Consider the following 21,619-nt stretch of genomic DNA (forward strand, 5'->3'; position numbering starts at 1 on the left):
TGGGTAGAAAGTCAACTGCCCTTGGATTTGGATGGGGGCAGAGATAGGACCTGAGAAAGCAACATTTTCCAGAAATGGCCTTTTAGGAACAGGGCCGGAGGGGGTGAGGGAGTCACGGGATGTAGGTGGAGAGGAAAAAGCAGGAGTGGGAAAACTCTGAAGATGTAGATTGGGGGTGGGGGAGAGGAAGGAGGAAGGGGTGGTGTTTTGGGAATGAGTAGGTGTCTCCAGGAACTATGACTGGGTGGAGCCCTGAGTTAATCCTAGGGGGTGGAGGGCACAGGATTAGGGATTAAGAAGGACTAAGGTAGGGTCAGAGTTTGGAAGAAAGCCAGGGATGTGGAAAAGATGAAGTCTGCAAAGAGTGAGAGAGTGGAGGTGTCACAATGAAGATAAGGAATAGAGATGGCTGGGGCAAGGGCTCACATGGAAACTCATACAGTCCTTATTGATGGAGTTCAGGTTTGGATGTGGAGATCAAATCTAGTGTCAAAGGGTAACTTTTAAAACATGGTCTTACCATGACTCTCTGACATATATGAAATGAGCATATGTCAAAGATTGTATCTTGACTCATTAATAAATGGCAGAGCCAGTAAGAGAGCCATATGCACACAGACAACAAGGAATGCTGAAATGCATTTACAAATAGATGCAAAACTGGCTATTCCACACTGGGAGGAGGAGGGAAATCCATTGTACTTCCACCTGGCAAAATTCATTTAAACAGTTATGGACAAGAATTATTTGCACTGCTCTCAGATATCTACAATTTAGAGCCATAAAGTAATTTAAAGACAGTAAAGGGTACAGAGACCTCATAAAATCAGATAACTCATTTAACTTTGCATTGGGGACACCTCAATGTCCAATGTTGGGTCCATTTCAAAGTCTTTTGCTGAGAAGAAAAATATGGCTTAATATAGGAAATGAGTAGAGTTTGTGGTTAGCTTAAGGATGGGCCTGATGACAGCATTGTGAATGCCATGAGTTGGGGAGGTGAATGAAAATTGGATGAGGATGGGTATAGAGTTGGATGTGGTAGTTGTGTTGGTTTTGGGATAGGATTAGATTGTAAGATGGGAGGTATCTAGGGATAATTTGGTGATGGGGTACTGTTGGGTTGGGGCTGAAGATGGAACCAAGATTGAGGTTTTGGATGGGGAAATGTTGAGATGTGGTTGAGCTGGGGTTGTGGGTTGACACTGGTGATGAGGACTAGCCATGAGGTTGAGTGTCTATGATGCAGTAGGTTTTGGGGGGTGAGTTGGGTCATACCCCACCTCTCAAGGTGAAAGAAAAGTCATCTTCTTTCTCCACCCTGGACTTCTCCCACCTCACAGGGTGGAGTCTGAGTTCACTTTTTGAGTGGAGTTGTGTTCAGGTGGTGTGGCTGGAGGGAGGAGGCCAGGTTAAATGAGGCAACCAGCTTGTGTGGGAAATCGGGGTACCTGTGCCCTCTTGTGACCTGGGTCCGTGCTTCCAGGGAAGCCTTTCTCACTTGAGAAGGACTGGAGCCTGGAGTGAGGGTGGTTGGCCTTGTCATTTGCTGAGGGATGAGTGCCAGGTCAAATTGATGTTAGGGGTTATGACTGGCTGAACATGGGATGGGTAGCTCTGGTTGAAGTGAGGTCATGGGCCCACCAAGGGCTGGGCACCTTCTACCCCCTCACTTGATGAACAAACCCACGGCTGAAAGTCACACAAAAACTGGACCAAATCCAAGTGCACTTCTGTCACAGGCGCAGGTCTTTCCTCCACCACAGAGAGTTGGGCTGGAGAATGAAGAAAGGATCTGAAAAAGATATGGTGTTCCTAGTGGTTCTGACCTCAGACTCTGGAGCTAGACTTCGTGAGTTCAGGTGATGTGACCGCTCTGTGCCTCAGCATCCCCATTTGTAAAATGGCACAATCAATAGCACCTGCCTTATGGAGAAGGGTTAAATGGATTAATACATGAAAATGCTTCAAAGAGAGTGTGGCATGGACCAAGGGCCACAATGCTCTTGTTAAATAAGTAAAGCTTAAGATGGAGGCATCCGACGGTTCCGGGAGGCCCCTCCCTAACTTGGCTTCAAAATGGGTTTCTTTGTCAAGCAGGAACTGGAACTTCTGGTTGGAAGTGCTAGCTGGGATGAGAAAGTAGGCCCCACACCCAGGCCCAGAGGAGGGGCCCCAATGCAAACATGAAGGGAGGGGAAGACTGAGAGACACAAAGGGCTAAATACACAGAGACAGAAAGATGGGGCAGGTGGGAGAGAACAGAGAGAAAATGCAGAGAAGGACAGAGGCACAGAGGTAGAAAGAGAGAGATGCCCAGTGAGAAGCAGAATCTTGGTGAGAAAGAGGCATAGAGAGTTGAGAAACATGGATTCTTCTTTAGAGCTGGATCCGTGTTATTCAGGATGTGGCTCCAGTCATCATGCATCCCATGCATCAATAACACATCACTTTCATCCATCAGAATAGCAAAAATTAGAAAGGTCAGTCTTGCCACCTACCTGAGTGCCCACATCCTCTGTCTCCTCTCCCATTTCTCTAGGTGAACAGTCTGCACCTGCAACTAAGATAGATGCCTCCGCTGGTACTGGTATCCTGTTCCCCTCTTCCCTTCTGGAGGGCATTGCTTCAGCCAGCAGTTCTCTGTTCTCTTTCCTGCAACATGTTTTTCTTCTTCTCCAAGGAGCAGCCCCACTAGCATGCAAATATACTACAGTTTCTCCCATCTCTCATTAAAATTTGAAAACCAACCAACAAAAAGTTTCTCCCCACTCTCATGTTCTCCTTCAGCTCCTGGTCTGTTTTCTGCTCCGTACAACTGCAATCCTTCCCTAAAAAGCTGGCTAAGCTCACTGCCTGCAATTCTTGTCCTCCCATCCTCCCTGGAGCCCACACTATGAAGGCTTTCTCTCTCGCTGCTGCACCAACCATGCCCCTTTTTAGGACAACAGTGACCTCCATGGTGTGAATCCAAGGGCCATCTCTTCAGGGTTTATCTTACTTGAGTTATCAGCAGCATTTAACAAGTGGACTACTCCCTGTTTCTTTTCTTGGCTTCTGGGACACTATGCTCTCCTGGTTTTCCTCATCACTCACTGGTTGATTCTCATCCGTGTCTGGAGATGGTTTCTTCCTGTCTCCCCAATCTCTACATGGTGGAGCACCTCAGGCTTCGGTCCTTGGCCTTCTTCTCTCCTCTGTCTATACTCACTCCCTTGGTGATCTCATCTGGTCTCGTGGCTTTAAATACCATCTACATGCTGACGACTCCCAAATTTATGTCTCCAGCCAGGTCTGACTCTCAAACTCTCCACTTAACATCCAGCTTCCTACTCAACATCTCCATGTTCAAAACCAACTCCTGTTCTCTGCCCTTCCCATGTTCCAAACATACTTCTCTTGTGGTCTTGGGTTTCTCAGTGGATGTTCACACCATCCTTTTCATTACCTGGTCAATACTTCAGTCTCGCCCTTGAATCCCTTTTCTCACACCATACATACATTTTGTTACCAAATTCCATCAGTTCTACCTTCAGGGTGGATCCAGAATCTGACCGTTTCTTACCACCTTCCATCCTTGCTACCCTGGTCCCACCCAGCCTGCATCATCTCTCACCTGGATTACTGCGAGTTTCCTATCTGATCTCTTTGCTTCTGTCCCTGTCCTCCTACACTCTAATTTTAATGCAGCTACCAGAATGACCTTTTAGAATGTAAGTCAGAGCAGGTCACTTTTCTCAAAACCCTGCAGTAGCATCCACTGCACTCCAAGTGAAAGTAGCATTTCCTTATGGCTGGCATATAAGACCCAAGACCAACTGACCTCTGATCCACCTCTGATGTCATCTTCTACCATCTTCTCTTCTCTTGTCCCTCTAATGCCAGGCATGCTTCCATCTCAGGGCTTTTGTACCTGAAACCCTCTGCCCCCAGATGTCTGCATGGTCCCCTGTATTCTTGTCATCTTCTTCATGAAGGCCTTCTTGAACACTGTACTTGGGAGTCTGCAGGAGAGGTTCAGTGATTCACTAGAAGGACTCATAAAACTCAGAAAAGTTGTTATAGTTTTGGTTTCTTACAGTGAAAAGATACAGATTAAAATGAGCAAAGAAAAAAGGTGCATGGGGCAGAGTCCAGGAGAGACCAGGCATTAACCTCCACCTGTCTTCTCCCAGTGGAGTTTGTGGACAGTGCATAATTCTCCCAGCAATAATGTATGACAACATGCTGGAGCATCACCAGCCAGGGAAGCTCACCCAAGCCTTGGTATCCAGGGTTTACATTGGGGGTTAGTCATATTGACATGACTGCCCACTTGTGTGGCTGACCTTAGCTCCAGATCCTCTAGAGGTCAGATTGACACAACATGTCCCTAGGTCCCTACCATAAGTCACATTGTTATCATAGATTATCTGGCATGGCTTAAGCCCCAGATAGACAAAGATTCTGTTACTCGGCAGGATATTCCAAGACCATAGAAGCTATCTCCCAGAAGCCAGGCAAGGAACAAAAGTTTCATTTCTTTTCTTATAGTGTCCTTGTCTGAGTTTGTGGAGTGTGCAGGATTCGTTGGAGTGTGCAGGATTTGGACAGTCCAAGCCTGCTGGGTTGAACAACCACCCAACATAAAATTGCAACTCCCCTCTGATATTCTCTATCCTGTTACTCTGCTTTATTTTCCTCTATGGCATTTACTCCCATCCGTCAGACGTTATGTTTTACTTATTCATTTGTTTCTGTCTGCCTCCCCTCTAGAATGTGAACTCCCTGAGTGAAGAAATGTTTAAATATTTTGCTCCTAGAACAATACCTGGTACACAATCAGATTTAATGAATATTTGCTGAATAAATAAATGAACTATAGGAATTAAATATTTACTGGATGAATAAATATGTGGTACAGGCAGAGAAAATGGGGGTCGTGACCAACTCAGTTTACCACTGGAGGCTATATGAGCAAACAGAAAACTGTTCTCATGAAAGCAGGATGTTGGAAAACTGACAACTGCATCTGCCACCAGAAAAGGTGCTGAGGGCAGTCATGTCTCAAGCACACTGTTCCTCGTGATTATCCGAAGGAACATCTGAAGCCTGTTGTACAAAGAAAGCAATTATATGTACCTGTGATAAATCAAGCAGCTGACCAACCGTTACCGCTCCCTCCCTGCTCTTTCTACCTAATATAAATGAAGGGCTGTAGAAGCTCAAGGCTGCCTTTGCTCACCAGAAGCAGGGAGCCCTCTGACCCCTTCTTTCAAAACAGATCTCTTGTCTTTATCTTTATTTCTGCGTTCGTCCCCCTTTGTTCACTTCCGTAGGAACCGTCAATGGCAAATATGGATATTGTTGAAGGTGTGGAAAGGGAAAAAACCCTTCTTTACTGAATGAATAAATATGGATATTGTTGAAGGCATGGAGAGGGAAGAACCCTAATTTTTGTTTTGTTTTGTTTTGTTTTGTTTTGTTTTGAGATGGGGTCTCTCTCTGTTGACCAGGCTGGAGTGCAGTGGCCCAATCTCGGCTCACTGTAACCTCAGCCTCTTGGGTTCAAGCAATTCTCCTGCCTCAGCCTCCTGAGTAACTGGGACTACAGGCACCCGCCACCACGCCCGGTAATTTTTTGTATTTTTAGTGCAGACGGGGTTTCACCGTGTTAGCCAGGATGGTCTCGATCTCCTGACCTCATGATCCGCCCGCCTTGGCCTCCCAAAGTGCTGGGATTACAGGCATGAGCCACTGCACCTGTTGGAACACTTCTTTTTTAGACAAAAACTTGCCAGTATTCGGTGAAATTGATTAATAATAGACCTTTAGGCCCCTTGGTCCCACTCCTGTGTGAATGGTCAAGAGGAGTCTTATATAGATGTATAAGTGGCACACTCAAAGTGAAGGGCACCTAGGTGTTCATCATCGGAGGACCGGGCTACTAAACATGGTGGATGTATACTATGCAGTGGCGCTTCTCAAATCCTAACATGCACTGAATGCCCTGGCAATCTTGTTATACATAATGCAGATTCTGATTCAGTTGGTCTGGGTGAGATCTAAGACTCCAGTTCTAATAAGCTCCAATAAATAATAATAAGCTCCAGGTGATTCAGAAGCTGCTATTTTCTGCACCACGCTAGGTGAAACAAGGGTGAAAACTAGAGTAGTGCTCTTCAATGGGACTTTCAGTGATGATGGAAATAATTCTATCTATAATATATCTATGCTGTCTGATATGGCAGCCACTAGCCACATATAGTTATTGAAATGTTGTGAGTATGACTAAGGAATGGAATTTTAAGGTGTATCTAATTTTAATTAATTTTAATCAGAAATTAAATGGCCACACCATTTGTGGCTAATGGCAACCATATTGGACAACCTATGTCTAGAAGACTCTGGGGCAGTTAGAAGCAATGAACTAGATGAGCAAACAATGACGCAGATAGATGGTTACAAGATTATTTGACAAAATCAGATGACCTATTTAATAATACAACCTGACTCCTCACCTACACTTGCCTTCCTTCACACATTATTTAATTGAATGTAAAATACTGTTGATTATATTTGCACTGTTATTTTGTGGACCACTCAGAAAGAAAAAGAACTTGTCAATTAAATTATGACATGTAAGACATCACACTGAATTAAGATGTAAGATGCCTCCTAATTTCAGAGATGTTAAAAATATGAAAAGAATGTGTCTTTAAATCAATGAAATATGGTGCTCCACCACCACAACTGGAACTTTGAGTTGCAAATAAGATTAAAGTAATCTTTCAACTATATTTACTTAGCTTTATAGAAGGATGCAGGGTGAGAATTACAGTGTGAGTTATATCATGTCACTGGGGGCCCAAATCTACTCAAGTACACAGCTTCTTTTGTCTCCTTTTTCCTATAGGGCTTGTATGACTGCTATGTATTCAACCCACAGTGTGTGTTTATCACCTTGACACAGAAGGTGCAACCTCCACAAACTCAGACAAGGACACTATAAGAAAAGAAAACTATAGGCCAATATCTCTGATGAATATAGATGCAAAAATCCTCAACAAAACACTAGCAAACTAAATTCAGTAGCATATTAAAAACATCATACACCATGATCAAGTGGGATTTATCCCTGGGATATAAGGATGGTTCAACATGCACAAATCACTAAGTGTGATATACCTCAACAGAATGAAGGATAAAAATTGTATGATCATCTTAATAGGCACAGAAAAATCATTTGGCAAAATACCACATCATTTCATGATAAAGACAGTCAACAAATTAGGTATAGAGAGAATGTACCTCACACAATAGAGGCCATATATGACAAGTCCATAGCTAACATCATACCCAAGGGTGAAAACTTGAAAGCTTTTCCCTAAGATCAGGAACAAGACAAGGATGCCCACTCTAGCCATTTGTATTTAACATTAGCACTAGAAGTTCTAGCCATAGTAATTAGGCATAAAAAAGAATAAAAGGTATTCAGATCAGAAGGAAAGAGTAAAATTATCTCTGTTTGCAGATGACACATCTTGTATGTAGAAAACCCTGAAGAGTCCACCAAAATCTGTTAGAACTAATAAATGAATTCAGTAAAGTTGCAAGATACAAAATGTGGTTGTGTTTCTACATCCTAACAATGAATTATCAGAAGAAAATTGAGAAAGCAACTCAATTTACAATGGCATCAGAAACAATAAAATGCTTAAAAATAAACTTAACCAAAGATGTAAATAATCTGTACACTGAAAACTATAAAACATTGATGAAAAAAATTGAAGATAACATAAAGAAATGGAAAGATATCCCATATTTGTGAATTGGAAGAATTAATATTGTTAAAATGTCAATACTAACCAAAGCTATCTACATTTTCATTGCAATCCCTATCAAAATTCCAATGGCATTTTTTTTCCACAGAAGTAGAAAAAATAATCATAAATATGGAACCATGAAAGACCCTGCAATCTTGAGCAAGAAGAACAAAGCCGGAGACATCATACTGTCTGATTTCAAAACATACTACAAAACTATAGTAACCAAAACAGCATGGTACTGGCACAAAAACAGGCATCTAATCAATGGAACAGAACAGAGAGCTCAGAAATAAATCCACACATTTACCGCCAACTGATCTTTAACCCAAAGGAAATGGATATTCTCTTTAACAAAAGCTGTTGGAAAAACTGGATACCTACAAGGAGAAGAACCAAATTGGGCTCCTATCTCATGCCGTGTATAAAAATCAACTCAAAGTGGGTTAAGGATCTAAACATAAGACTGAAACTGTAAAATGACAAGAAGAAGACCTGGAGAAAAAACTTCTTGACATTTGTCTGGGCAATGATATTTTAGATATAAAATATCTAAATAATAAAATATACCAAAGCACAGACAACAAAAGTAAAAATAAACAAATGGGATTGTATCAAATGTAAGAATTTCTGTGCAGCAAAGGAAACAACCAACAGATAATGATCAGCCTACTGAATGGGAGGAAATATTTGCAAATGATGTATCTGATAAAGGGTCAATATCCAAGATATATAAGGAATGCAAAAACGCAACAGCAAGAAAACAAATAACTCAATTAAAAAATGGACAAGGCCGGGCGCGGTGGCTCAAGCCTGTAATCCCAGCACTTTGGGAGGCCGAGGCGGGCGGATCACGAGGTCAGGAGATCGAGACCATCCTGGCTAACACGGTGAAACCCCGTCTCTACTAAAAAAATACAAAAAACTAGCCGGGCGAGGTGGCGGGCGCCTGTAGTCCCAGCTACTCGGGAGGCTGAGGCAGGAGAATGGCGTAAACCCAGGAGGCGGAGTTTGCAGTGAGCTGAGATCTGGCCACTGCACTCCAGCCTGGGTGACAGAGCGAGACTCCTTCTCAAAAAAAAAAAAAAAAAAAATGGACAAAGGGCTGGGTGCAGTGGCTCATGCCTGAAATCCCAGAACTTTGGCAGGCTGAGGTGGGTGGATCATCTGAGGTCAGGAATTTGAGACCAGCCTGGCCAACATGATGATACCCTGTCTCTACTAAAAATACAAAAGTTAGCTGGGCGTGGCGGCAGATGCCTGTAATCCCAGCTGCTTGGGAGGCTGAGGCAGGAGAATCGCTTGAACCCAGGAGGTGGAGGTTGCAGTGAACTGAGATCGCACCACTGCACTCCAGCCTAGGCAAAAGGGACAGACTCTGTCTCCGCCAAAAAAAAAAAGGGCAAAGGACCTGAATAGACATTTCTCCAAAGAAGACATACAAGGGATCAAGTATATGAAAAGGTGCTCGCTATCACTAATCATCAGGGAAACACAAATTAAAATCACAGTAAGATATCACCTCCCACATTTTGGAATGACTAGTATAGAAAAGGCAAACAATAACAACCTTGGCAAGGATGTGGGGGGAAAAAAGTGAATCCTCGTACCCTGTTGGTGGGAATGTAAGTTGGTGCAAGGAAATGAAATTGGTATCTCAAAGTAGTATCTGCACACCCATGTTCGTGGTGGCATTATTCATAATGTTCAGGATATGAAAACAACCTCCATGTCTGTTGATGGATGAATGGATAAAGGAAATGTAGTATATTAATATCAGTATAATTTAATATTATTCTACCTTATAAAAGAAAGAAATCCTGTCATTTGTGACAACACGGATGGACCAGGAGGACACTGTGTTAAGTGAAATAGGTCAGACACAGAACGACAAATACTGCATGATGTCACTTATATGTGAAATCATATATAATTATATTTTCACTTATATGTGAAATCACATATAATTTCATAATTATAGGTGAAATCTAAAAAACTCAAACTCTTAGAAGAAGAGAGTAGAATGGCGGTTACCAGAAGCTGGAGGAAGGGGTGGGAGGATGAGGAAAAAGGAGGCAGCCTCTACTTCCCACCAATCTTTCGTGCATGTCCCAAACCTGCCACCTTCGGGTTCCCCAATACTGTGCTGTCCCCATAGAACATAAGGTGAGTACAACATTCTATTTTATCTGTACTCTGTAGTGTCCAAGCACAGAATTTGAGAAGACAGACACTAAGATCATTAGGTCATTCCCAGGCAGACCCAGCCAAGGGTGCCTGGTAAAGGTTTAGCAATGACTGTCCGGCAAAGCCCTACCTCTAGTGTTTTTCAATTTCAGTGCAGTAAAATACTTCTACTTTGGCTATTGTCAAGCTACTGGTGCATACAGAGTTGGGGAGCTAGAAAGAGATGTACAGAAGCTCATCGTTACAGACGTAGTACAAGAGACATACCTCACTCCCAAGCATAGGTATTCATTGAAATAATTAGCAACAGTTGAGTTTTGAGTATTTACTGACCATTTTTAAAATCAATTATATAATTATAAGCTTATGTAATTTAATTTTTAATAATGGCTGCATTTAGCAACCAGCTCTCGAAATTCCTGAAAATTTGCCGGTCGACTCCTGCGAGCATGTATGAGCTGGCCCTGGCACACACTGGGCCTGCCGCCCAGCCCACGTTTATTGACCTCGTTACTCATAGGGACTCTGCTTTATTTTAAAATTATGTTTATGGCTTCTTGTCTGTCATCTCCTGCTAGAATATAAGCTCTGTGAGGGCAGGGATTCTGACTGGCTTGCTCATAGCGCTTCCTCCAGCACCCAGAACAATACCAGGTGCATAGCAGGTGCCCAATAAATAGACCAATGCCTGGCGCGTAGTAGGTACTCAATAGCTATTGATGAGTGAAAGTAAGAAAGAGAATGAGATTCCTAACACAATGGTTTCATGTAAATTAGAAACAACACTGTGACACTGCGTTGTTTTCCAAGAATGCAGGGCATTCAAAGTCATTTGTGTCGGTGCCTGTGGGAAGGGAGGGGAGCACAGCCAGAGATGAAGAGTGGAAATAAATTAATAAAACGAGAGAAAGGCTTTGCCTGGACAGGAACTGAAGCCTGTGATTAACTCAACTCTCCTCACCTGAGATCTGATTAGGAAAAAGAGGACATCTTCATTTGCATAGAATTTTCCAGGAAGAGAGGCAGTTAGTTCTCTGCCCTGGACCACAGGGGCTCCAGGGAGGAGGCTGGTAGAAGGCAGTTGTGCTCAAGGTCACTCTGCAGGGCTGCGGTGTTTCCGTCTAGAAACCTGATACAGTGGGGTGGACGGGGGACTCCCAAGGAAAAACATGCAAAGAGGGAGGCAGCCACTTGTCAGTACACAGCTCCCGGCTGGGCATGGTGGAGCCACTGTGTACCTGTTTCTTGAAGTAATTAAATGAATGGATGAGGCTGGGCACGACAGCTCACACCTGCAGTCCCGGCACTTTGGGAAACTGAGGGAGGTGGATCGCTTGAGGTCAGGTGTTCAAGACCAACCTGAGCAACACAGGGAAACCTCGTCTCTACAAAAAATTTAAAAAGTATCCGGGCATGGTGACGAGCACCTGTGGTCCCAGCTACCCGGGAGGCTGAGGTAAGACAATCACTGGAGCCCAGGAGGTCGAGGTTGCAGTGAGCCATGATTGTGTCACAGCACTCCAGCTGGAGACTGAGCAAGACCTTGTCTCAAAATATAAAAATAAATAAATGGATGAATTAATACAACTTAGGATGATTCCATTTTTATTGTCATTATTTATTCGGTTTTAGAGACACTAAGCGTGTTAGAAATTGTCTTCTTTGGAATGCAGTGCCGGTTTAAGGTGTCTGTGCTCCTGCCTTCTGTGCCTCTGGTCTTGAGTAGTGATGGTGACACAGCAAGGGTGGGGCATGGTGGGGAGAAAACGCTTGAAGCAATTGATCTGGGAAAGGAGAGATCAGAGCCAGAGTAAAGATCAGGATGCTGGGGCCTGGGGCTCCTGGGTCTGAGGGAGGAGGAGCTGGGCCTGTCCTCCTGGGTCTGAGGGAGGAGGGACTGGGGACTGGGGGTCCCGGGTCTGAGGGAGGTGGGGCTGGGGACTGGGCGCCTGGGTCTGAGGGAGGAGGAGCTGTGGCCTGGACTCCTGGGTCTGAGGGAGGAGGGGCTGGGGACTGGACTCCCGGGTCTGAGGGAGGAGGGGCTGGGGCCTGGACTCCCGGGTCTTAGGGAGGAGGGGCTGGGGCCTGTGCTCCCGGGTCTGAGGGAGGAGGGGCTGGGCCTGGACTCCTGGGTCTGAGGGAGGAGGAGCTGGGGACTGGGGCTCCTGGGTCTGAGGGAGGAGGGGCTGGGCCTGTACTCCTGGGTCTGAGGGAGGAGGGGCTGGGGCCTGGACTCCTGGGTCTGAGGGAGGTGGGACTGGGGACTGGGGCTCCTGGGACTGAGGGAGGAGGGGCTAGGGTCAGGACTCCTGGGTCTGAGGGAGGAGGGGCTGGGGCCTGGACTCCTGGGTCTGAGGGAGGAGGGGCTGGGCCTGTACTCCTGGGTCTGAGGGAGGAGGGGCTGGGGCCTGGACTCCTGGGTCTGAGGGAGGAGGGGCTGGGGCCTGGACTCCTGGGTCTGAGGGAGGAGGGGCTGGGCCTGTACTCCTGGGTCTGAGGGAGGAGGGGCTGGGGCCTGGACTCCTGGGTCTGAGGGAGGAGGGGCTGGGGCCTGAGTGGAGAGAGGAGGGCCTGGGCAGCTGACGAGGTCCATCCCACCGTGAAGACCATCATTTGTGCCGCATCGTTTCCTCAATCCAGCTTCGGTACTTGCACAGGTTGGTGTAGACACCAGGGTAGCCAGGCAGGGCGCAGCGCTCCATTCCCCAAGACACAAGCCCCTGGAGCTGTCCTCTGCACACCAGGGGTCCCCCAGAGTCACCCTGAGGGGGAGGAACAGAGATAGAGACACCGATGGACAGGTGGCTAGAGCCACGGCACAGAGAACCCAAGAAGCAGAGATAGTCAGGGAGACAGGAAGAGACTCTGCGGTGGACAGTTAGGGACACAGTCCTGCCCCAGCTCTGAGGTCTCAGTCCCAGAGGTCAGGGCACTTCCTTCCCTCTCCACTGGGTCTGGCTCTGTCTCTGTGTGCACCTGCCTGTCCCTTGAGTCTCACCCGGCCCCTCTCTGTTCGCTCCATCTATAGAACACTTGTGTGTCTCTCTTTTTCTATTTCCCCGTCTCTGCCTTTCTCAAGGATGCATTCAGATTTCTAGAAGCCTCAGCACAGCCTTTCCCAGACCCATATGAGCAGATGCCACTCTGCGATCTTTCCCCAACCTGCCTCATCGTACTCCACCAACTACCCTAAGAGGGTTATCCCCACCTGAGAGACGAGGAAACTGAGGCTTGAATGTTTTGAGTCCATTACCCAGGAGGCACAGGGCCAGGAAGCAGGGTAGCCTGGCTATTGGAATCTCTCCGTCCCTGCGGTTCACTCTCTTTTGAAGACCTATGCAGACTTCCATGCTCCTGACATCGTCTGCCTAAATCCCAGTCCCAAATAATCCCTCCCCCAGCTCCCATCCTGAGCCTTACCTGACAAGAGTCCTTCCCGCCCTGGGGAACTCCTGCACAGACCATGCCAGGTGTGATGGCTTTAGAATAGGCCTTCTGGCACACCTCATCCGGTGAGATGTTGATGTTCACACATTGCAGAGAGGCGGGGTACCTGGCTAGGGGAGCACTGCAGGATTATGACTGGGTCTTCCCTCCCATAAGACCCAAGTGTCCAGGCCCCCAGCCCCTCTTCCCTCAGACCTAGGAGTCCAGGCCCAGCCCCTCCTCCCTCAGACCCAGGAGCCCAGGTCCAGCTCCCTCCTCCCTCAGACCCAGGAGTCCAGGTCCCAGCCCCTCCTCCCTCAGACCCAGGAGTCCAGGCCCAGCCCCTCCTCCCTCAGACCCAGGAGCCCAGGTCCAGCTCCCTCCTCCCTCAGACCCAGGAGTCCAGGCCCAGCCCCTCCTCCCTCAGACCCAGGAGTCCAGGCCCAGCCCCCTGCTTTCCAAGATGCAGGAGTCCTCACCGATGGGGCTGGATATAGTTCCCCAGCCTGACACTCGGCAGGAGGTCCCGGAGCTGGCACAGGCCTGGGCGACCTCAATGGGCCTCACTGCCCTCCCGATCCGCGCGGGCTGCTGGAGCCGCAGCAGCATGAGGTCGTTTTCGTGGGTCCGGGAGTTGTAGTTGGGGTGCGTCACCTGGCGAACCACGCGCAGCACCTGCTGGGTGGCCTCCCACCTCCTCAGGTTGTGTTTACCCAGGGCGACCTGAAGAATCCTGGCCACGACCCCCAAGAGAAGTGCTGCTCAGGGTCTGAGCCGGAGACCCCTCCCCACCCTCCGGCCCGATTCCCTGAGGTCTAGCCTGCTTCTCACTAACTGCAGGCCGAGCATTCTTGGCCTCCTGTGCCCTTCCCCATGACCAGGGCATTCTCTTGGCCCAGCCCCAGCTGCCTCTCCTTCCGCTCTTGGGCTGAGCTCCAGCTCCTGGCTTGGGAAGAAGGTGATGATTGGGAGAGCTTGACTCCATTCCAGGGTCTGTGCTGGGCTCTGTGCTTTGAGTTCTAAGTGAAACTGCATTATGACTCTAGGCTGTAAATCAGAACTGATATTCTGGAGTAGGCTCCATTCCGTTTCTAGTCTGGCCTCTGGGTTCTAGACATCTTAAACTTCTGACTCTATGCTAAGATCAGGATTCTAGATCGAACCTGGATTATGACTTGATTTTTTGTTTGTTTGTTTGTTTGTGATGGAGTCTCGCTCTGTCATCTAGCCTGGAGTACAGTGGCACGATCTCAGCTTACTGCGACCTCCAGCTCCTGGTTCAAGTGATTCTCCCGCCTCAGCCACTTCAGCCTCCCGAGTAGCTGGAACTACAGGTGCCCGCCACCACACCCAGCTAATTTTTGTATTTTTTAGTAGAGACGGGGTTTCACCATATTGACCTGACTGGTCTTGAATTCCCAACCTCAACTGATCCGCCCCCCTCGGCCTCCCAAGTAATGGAATTACAGGCATGAGCCACCGTGCCCGGCTGTGACTTAATTTCTAGAGTCTGATGTTAGATTTCTGTTTTACGATAGGCTGAGGGTTTTATTTTGAGCGATGGATTAAGACCTGGGCTATGGGTTCTGGACACACTGATAGCTCCAATTTCTGGGTGGTGCTCTGGGTTCCTTATTAAACTCTGGTTTCTGAGCCGTTCTTAGACAACAGTATGAGCTCTGTGCTCCAGTTGGGGTCAGGGTTCTCAACATTGGTCTAAGCTCTTGATTCTACAGGTCTGTTTCATATTGGATTATAGGGCTCTTGGTTCTGGACTCTGATCTGAGCCCTTGACCTCAGGTTGGGCTCTGGGTTCTAGTTGGAGCTCCAGGTTATGGCCTGGATCCAAGATTCTAGAGTCTGATTTGCATTCTGGCCTTTATATTCTAGACTCTGGCCTGAGCTTTGATCTCTAGGTTCTAGACTGATCTTCTGTTTATGGCATTGACATGGCTTATAGGTATTTTGACTTCTTGGCTGGGGTCTGGGTTGTAAGTTCAGATCTAGAATTTAGGAGGGGTCTAGGTTTTATATGGGGCTTCCGATTAGGATCTCCATTCTGGGATTTATTTATTTATGTATTTATTTATTTATTTATTGAGATGGAGTTTCACTCTTGTTGCTAAGGATGGAGTGCAATGGTGCGATCTCGGCTCACCGCAACCTCCGCCTCCTGGGTTCAAGTGATTATCCTGCCTCAGCCTCCTGAGTAGCTGAGATCACAGGCATGCACCATCACACCTGGCTAATTTTGCATTTTTAGTAGAGACAGGGCTTCTCCATGTTGGTCAGGCTTGTCTCGAACTCCCAACCTCAGGTGATCTGCCCGCCTCGGCCTCCCAAAGTGCTAGGATTACAGGCATACACCGCGCCAGGCACATTCTGGGCTTTAAACACTGGGTTGAAGTCTGTATTCTAGGCTGCTCATAGCAGAGCTATAGACTAGACTCTGAACTAAACCTTGGATGTGGAACAGCCTCCAGGTTTTGCCTCTATTCTTAGAGTTGTACGTTCCAGCTGTGAGCAGGGTTCCAGTTCTGGATTTATGCCTAGACTGTAGGTCCTGAACTGGGCTCTGAGTTCTATGTAGTGTCCTTAGTTTCTGAATGTAGACGGGGTCCTGAATTCAGCCACCAATCTGGATTGGGCTAAGCTTGGTCTTGATGTAATGCGTGGCCTCTGGATGAAACACTGGATTAGATGTTTGGTTCTCAGCAGGCCCATGGGTTCCAAGCTGCCCATCTGCTTTCAGAACCTATGCTGAGTTCGAGATTTACGGAGGAGTCCACATCCCGAGCTGTGTTTTTGGTTCCAGGCTCTTCTCTAGACCTCAAACCAGGAGCCAGCCACTACATTGGGTTCTACACAGAGATCCAGGTTCTCAGCTCAGTTCTAGGGCTTTAGACTCTAGAATTCACTGGACACAGGGACAGGGGAGGGGGCCACTTACGGGCGGCCGCAGTGAGCAGCAGTGATGACCCACTGATCTGAAAGCAGGGCACCTCCGCAGAGGAAGCGGCGCCCGGGACCTGCCAGCAGGGCCGCCTGCCACGGCTGGGAGCTCCGGGTGCATGTATAGCCACCAATTATCTTGTTCTCATCCTCTTGGCTCCGTGTCATGTCTAGGAGTGGACAGGATTGGGTGGGGAAAGTAGATGAGCAAACACTCTCCACTCCACAAGTTTGTAGGATTCCAGAACTGACAAATCCCCTTCCTTTTGGTCTAACCCCTAAACCGCCCACTTCTATCCATCCCACCCAGGGTGAGACATGTCCAATATTGACCCCGTTATTGCCCCAACACGGAGAGTTTTCTGACTCACCTCCCAAGTCACCTCCGTAGCATCTCTTATTTTGTGCCATGGCCACCTTATCCAGGGCCTTGCTACATCTACGACCCTCAGCTCTACGCTCCCATAATTTCTGTGATCACGTCTCGAAATATGCCACATTTCCCCCCAGTGAGTCCTTCTCCAACACATTCAAGGACCTCCCTGTCTCTTCCCCAAAGTTCCCACTCAGTGGGACCCCAAGGGTCCACCAGCTCTTGCCCCACACTTGCCCCCAGCCACCTCGCACACCCCACACCACGATCCCGCCACCCCATCGTCCTTCTCCACCTTCCCTCTGACAACAAAACATTTTTCCCACATTGTTTCTTTCCTAGCACAGTCAAGTAGAACCCTGTGATCTTTCTGTTATGGCCCACTCAGGACCTAATAGTTCTCTATGATTCCTTATCTATTTTGCACCAGATCTTATAAACACCTCTCTCCCCAGTCCCACAATTTCCTAGCACTTCCACAACTAGGAATTTAGGCCTCCAGCATGCTCCCCCGCCATGATCCCCAGACCACTCCCTGCTCTTTCTTACGAGGTCACCATGAGCATCCAGGGGCCCCAAGGACCCATTCCCCATCTCTTCTCAGAGTCTCCAGGGGAACCCCTTGTCTCATACCCAACCCTTCTCTTACCTATAGCCAGGACTTGAAGTGCTGTCAGCAGGAGGAACATTTTAGGGGCTGAGGGCCAGGTTCTGTCAAATGCAGAGAGAAAGTGAGAGAGAAGGAACCTTCAACAGAACCAGGGGCTGAGAGGCAGAGACAGCGAGGGCCACTTACCCAGAGCCCAAGACCCTCAGCGACATGAAGACAGAGCAGAGAGGTAGGGACCACAGACCAGGAGGGCGGGGCCTGTAGGCTCTGCAGGCGACAGGCGGGAGGATGAGGAGCAGGGCGCAGGTCCCTCCTTGATGTCTTGGTGAAGGAAGGAGGGGAGGTGTCTCTCTTCCTAGTCACGCTGGCAAAGCCTTTTATCCCTGGTCGGGACAGCTGGCCCTGCCCCCACCTCCCGCTGCCCTGCTTCTGATTTTTTTTTTTTTTTTTTTTTATTGCCTAGTTCCCATTCCAGAACTCCCTGATCCCATCCCCTCCCTCCCCTCTCTGGCCAAAAAAGCAGCCACAATTGTTCACGAGAACCCGCCCCCGGAAGATGCTATAATCTAGAAGGAATCCTGGGAGGGACACCAGGGCAGGGTGGGCACGGGAGGGTTCTCTGTTACTGGAGGTGGTGGATCTGGTGGTGGAGTCAGGAAACCAGGGTGGGGAACCTCAGAGGAAAGGGCAAGAAGGGGCTGAGAGAGGGAGGAAGAGAGGCACTGAGAGAGGGAGTCACGGTAGGGGAGAGAGAGAGAGAGATAGAAAGACAGAAAGGGAGAGACAGAGAGACAGAGAGAGAGCCAGACAGAGAGAGACAGAGAGACAGAGAGAGACACAGAGAGTGAGACAGAGAGACACAGAGAGAGCCAGACAGAGACATACACAGAGAGAGACGGAGAGAGACAGGGAGAGATGGAGAGAGAGACAGAGACAGAGAGACACAGAGACAGAGACAAAGACAGAGAGACAGACAGAGACAGAGAGATAGAGAGACAGAAGGAGATGGAGAGACAGGGAGAGATAGAAAGACAGAGACAGACAGAGACACATAGACACACACACAGAGAGAGAGAGAGAGTGAGAGAGAGGGAGAGGGAGGGGGAGAGAGAGAGAGAGGCTGGGAAAATGAATGAGAAGATATGACAGTGGTGAGAGAGGGGTCCAGGAATACGAGCACAGAGGGAGATGTGCTCATGAGAGAAGGAACTGAGGAGAAAGTAGGAGAAAGAGGTGGAAGCTGGATGTGACAGGGAACAGGAAAGGCAGATGGTGGGAAAAAAAGACAGAGGAAGAGGGAGACACAGAGATGCAGAGAGAGAGGGGTGTGGAGAAGTGGAGAGAGAAAAGCAAAAGACGGAGGCAAGAAGGTGGAGACGGAATGCAAACAGACACACAGAAAGAGAAAACAGTGGAGAGAGAGGAGAGAGGCCGAGATGCCCCCACAATGAGGCACTCACCACAAACACACAGAGCAACAGCGATGATGATGAAGGCAGTGCGGGCATGAGACGTGGAAGAGAACGGGACATGGTGGGAGAAAGAGGACAGGACAGGCAGGCTGATGGCAGAGGGGAAACAGGAAGGACAGGCACCTACAGGGGATGGGGACAATAACAGAGGAGACAGGCAGAGATGAGGGATGGCAGCGCCAGGGAGAGATGGAGAGGTGGGGTGGGATGGAAGACAGGCAGGGGGTGGGTGGGAGATACCTGGACCTGGAGCAGAGCTGCCCACCTTGCTTTCTCACTTTCAACTCCTGAGAGATGGGGGAGCAGAGGCCCCAGCAGGGAGCAGGAAGGTTGGTGCCAGAACTGGCATTCCCCAACTTGGGCTCCGCAGAGGGGTGGGGAAGAGCTAGGTACAGAGACAAAGTGAGAGCTGGAGATGCAAAGAGAGAGTGACAGAGACCCAGAGAGGGGGACAGAGACCCAGAGGGAGAGGGACAGAGACCCAGAAAGGGAAGGGGACAGAGATTCAGACACAGAAGGACAGAGTCTTAAGAGACGGGGTCGGAAATTCAAAATGGTAGAGGGTAGAGAACAGGAGAGAGAGAGTGAATGAGATGGAGAAGGAATCTGGCCAGCCTGCAGAGGGGTTCTGGAGTTGGGGGGGTTCCATCCTCATTTGGGGGAGGGCCTACCCTCCTCAGCCCCTCCCCCAGCCCCTTAAATTCCCCAATGCTTCTGTCTGTCTGTGGACCTGGGCAGCCCCATACCTGGACCACGTGATGACTCAGGAGGCTGCCTGCCTCCCTCGGCTACCCCGACTGTTACCCCGGCCTCAGCCTGACTCAGCCTTGCTCTACCTGGACACCCACCTAGGTTGGCGCTTTGAGCTGGTACTTGGCCTGGATCTGTCTCTGCACCTGGGGACGCACTGTCTGTGCACCTGCATCTGGATGCACACACCGTCTCTCCCCAGGTGCCTTTCTGTGATTCCTGAACTGTTTCTGTTTAACTACGGGCCGTCCTGCTTTGTTTGAGCTGAAGGCCTCGGGGAGCCTTCCCGGCCTCCTCTGCCATGGCTCAGGCTCTGCGTCAACACAAAAACCCCCTCTTTATTTTTTACTTTTTTATTTATTTACTTTTTAAAAATTTTTTTTTATTTTTTTGAGACAGAGTCTCGCTCTTTAGCTCAGGCTAGAGTGAAGTGGCTCAATCCCAGCTCACTGCAACCTCTGCCTCCCGGGTTCAAGCAATTCTCCTGCCTCAGCCTCCTGAGTAGCTGGGGCTATAGGCACCCACCACCATGCCTTGCTCGTTTTTTTGTATTTTTAGTAAAGATGGAGTTTCGCCATGTTGGCCAGTCTGGTCTCAAACTCCTGACCTCAAATGATCCACCCTCCTTGGGCTCCCAAAGTGCAAGGATTACAGGCGTGAGCCACCGCGCCCGGCAAGAACCCCTCTTTTAAGAAAGGATTCTCTTGGGATCCAGGGATGGGGCAGCAGGAGGGAGCCGCTCTGTGGTGACGAATCATCTCTGCGCTGGATGTGGCGGTGATTACACGATTCTACACGAGATAAAGAGACACAGAAGCCCACGTGCGCGCGCACACACGTGCAAAGAAACGCGTGTGAAAAATGAACCCACAGTGCAGTCTCATTAATAGTTTGGTTTCTGTGCTGATTTCCTGGTTTCCATTCTGGACCTACAGTTACACAAGGTGTCACCACGGGGGGAAGTAGGTGAGGGAGATTCCCTGCACTATGTGTGTAGTCTCCTGTGAGTCTGTAATTATCTCAAAGGAAAAAGTTAAAAATAAAACAGAATTTCCTTGTAAACATAAGGTCTCCCTGTTCCTGAAAAGAACACTCTACTTAAGCAGAAAGCCTTGGTCAACCCCCAGGAGCCCGAGAGCGGCTCCTTTACGCCACTCTATCCCTGGGATCCAAGAGAATCCTTTCTTTAAAGGGTGGGCAGGGGGTGGGCAGGCATGGTGACTCACGCCTGTAATCCCAGCACTTTGGGAGGCCAAGGCGGGTGGATCACCTGAGGTCAGGAGTTCAAGACCAGCCTGGCCAACATGGTAAAACCCAGTCTCTACTAAAAATACAAAAAAAAAAAAAAAATGAGCCGGGCATGGTGGTGGGTGCCTGTAGCCCCAGCTACTCAGGAGGCTGAGGCAGGAGAATCGCTTGAACCTGGGAAGCAGAGGCTGCAGTGAGCCAAGATTGACCCACTTCACTCCAGCCTGGGTGACAGAGTGAGACTCCGTCTCAAAATAAACAAACAAACAAACAAATAAAGAGGGGGTTCTTGTGTTTATGCAGAGCCTGAGCCAGGGCACAGAATGCCTGGAAGGCTCCCCAAGGCCTTCAGCTCAAAGGTAGGGACACAGCTGGAGATGTAGCCGATGAGACCCAGTTCACAGCCCGTGACTCCCAAGGACCTGCCGCCCCCACCCCGGCCCTCAGCGCCCGCCGTGGTGTGGCCGGGTTGCTGGGTCCTCTTCCCACCACATTCTAGGTTCCCGGGGTATCTCGCTCCACCACTCTACCACCTGCTTGGCATGATCTTGTTTGCTGTGCCATGGGCATCGAAAAAGATCTAACGAATGAATGAACACAGGGCCTCAGTCGCTGCTCCTGTGTGAACTCACGGTCTGGTGAGACAGGCCAGCGGGGCCACAGGAAACTCCATCTGGTGTTACATGTGCTCCCCCGGAGGAGGTTGAGGGGCTGGATGGAGCCTCAGGTGTGGGAAAGGGTTCCGGGAGGAGCGGCTGTCTTAGCTGTGTTCTGCAGATGAATAGGAGTTTGCCAG

The 21,619-nt window shown here is 48.7% G+C and overlaps 1 protein-coding gene across 1 annotated transcript; it reads right to left on the reverse strand.

The window, feature by feature from the left end:
- Positions 1–11,584: 11,584 nt before the first annotated feature.
- On the reverse strand, positions 11,585–17,699 carry KLK14 (kallikrein related peptidase 14). The gene is made up of 7 exons (XM_010369592.2): positions 17,540–17,699; positions 17,393–17,454; positions 16,369–16,540; positions 13,898–14,151; positions 13,413–13,549; positions 12,591–12,754; positions 11,585–11,776 (listed from the first exon to the last, which is right to left on the reverse strand). Exons 1-6 carry the CDS (start codon positions 17,563–17,565, stop codon positions 12,602–12,604), a joined length of 804 nt encoding a protein of 267 aa, XP_010367894.1. The 5' UTR covers positions 17,566–17,699; the 3' UTR covers positions 11,585–11,776; positions 12,591–12,601.
- Between the last annotated feature and the right edge of the window lie 3,920 nt (positions 17,700–21,619).

This window comes from Rhinopithecus roxellana, chromosome 12 (genome assembly GCF_007565055.1).
Source record: "Rhinopithecus roxellana isolate Shanxi Qingling chromosome 12, ASM756505v1, whole genome shotgun sequence".
Lineage (NCBI taxonomy): Eukaryota > Metazoa > Chordata > Mammalia > Primates > Cercopithecidae > Rhinopithecus > Rhinopithecus roxellana.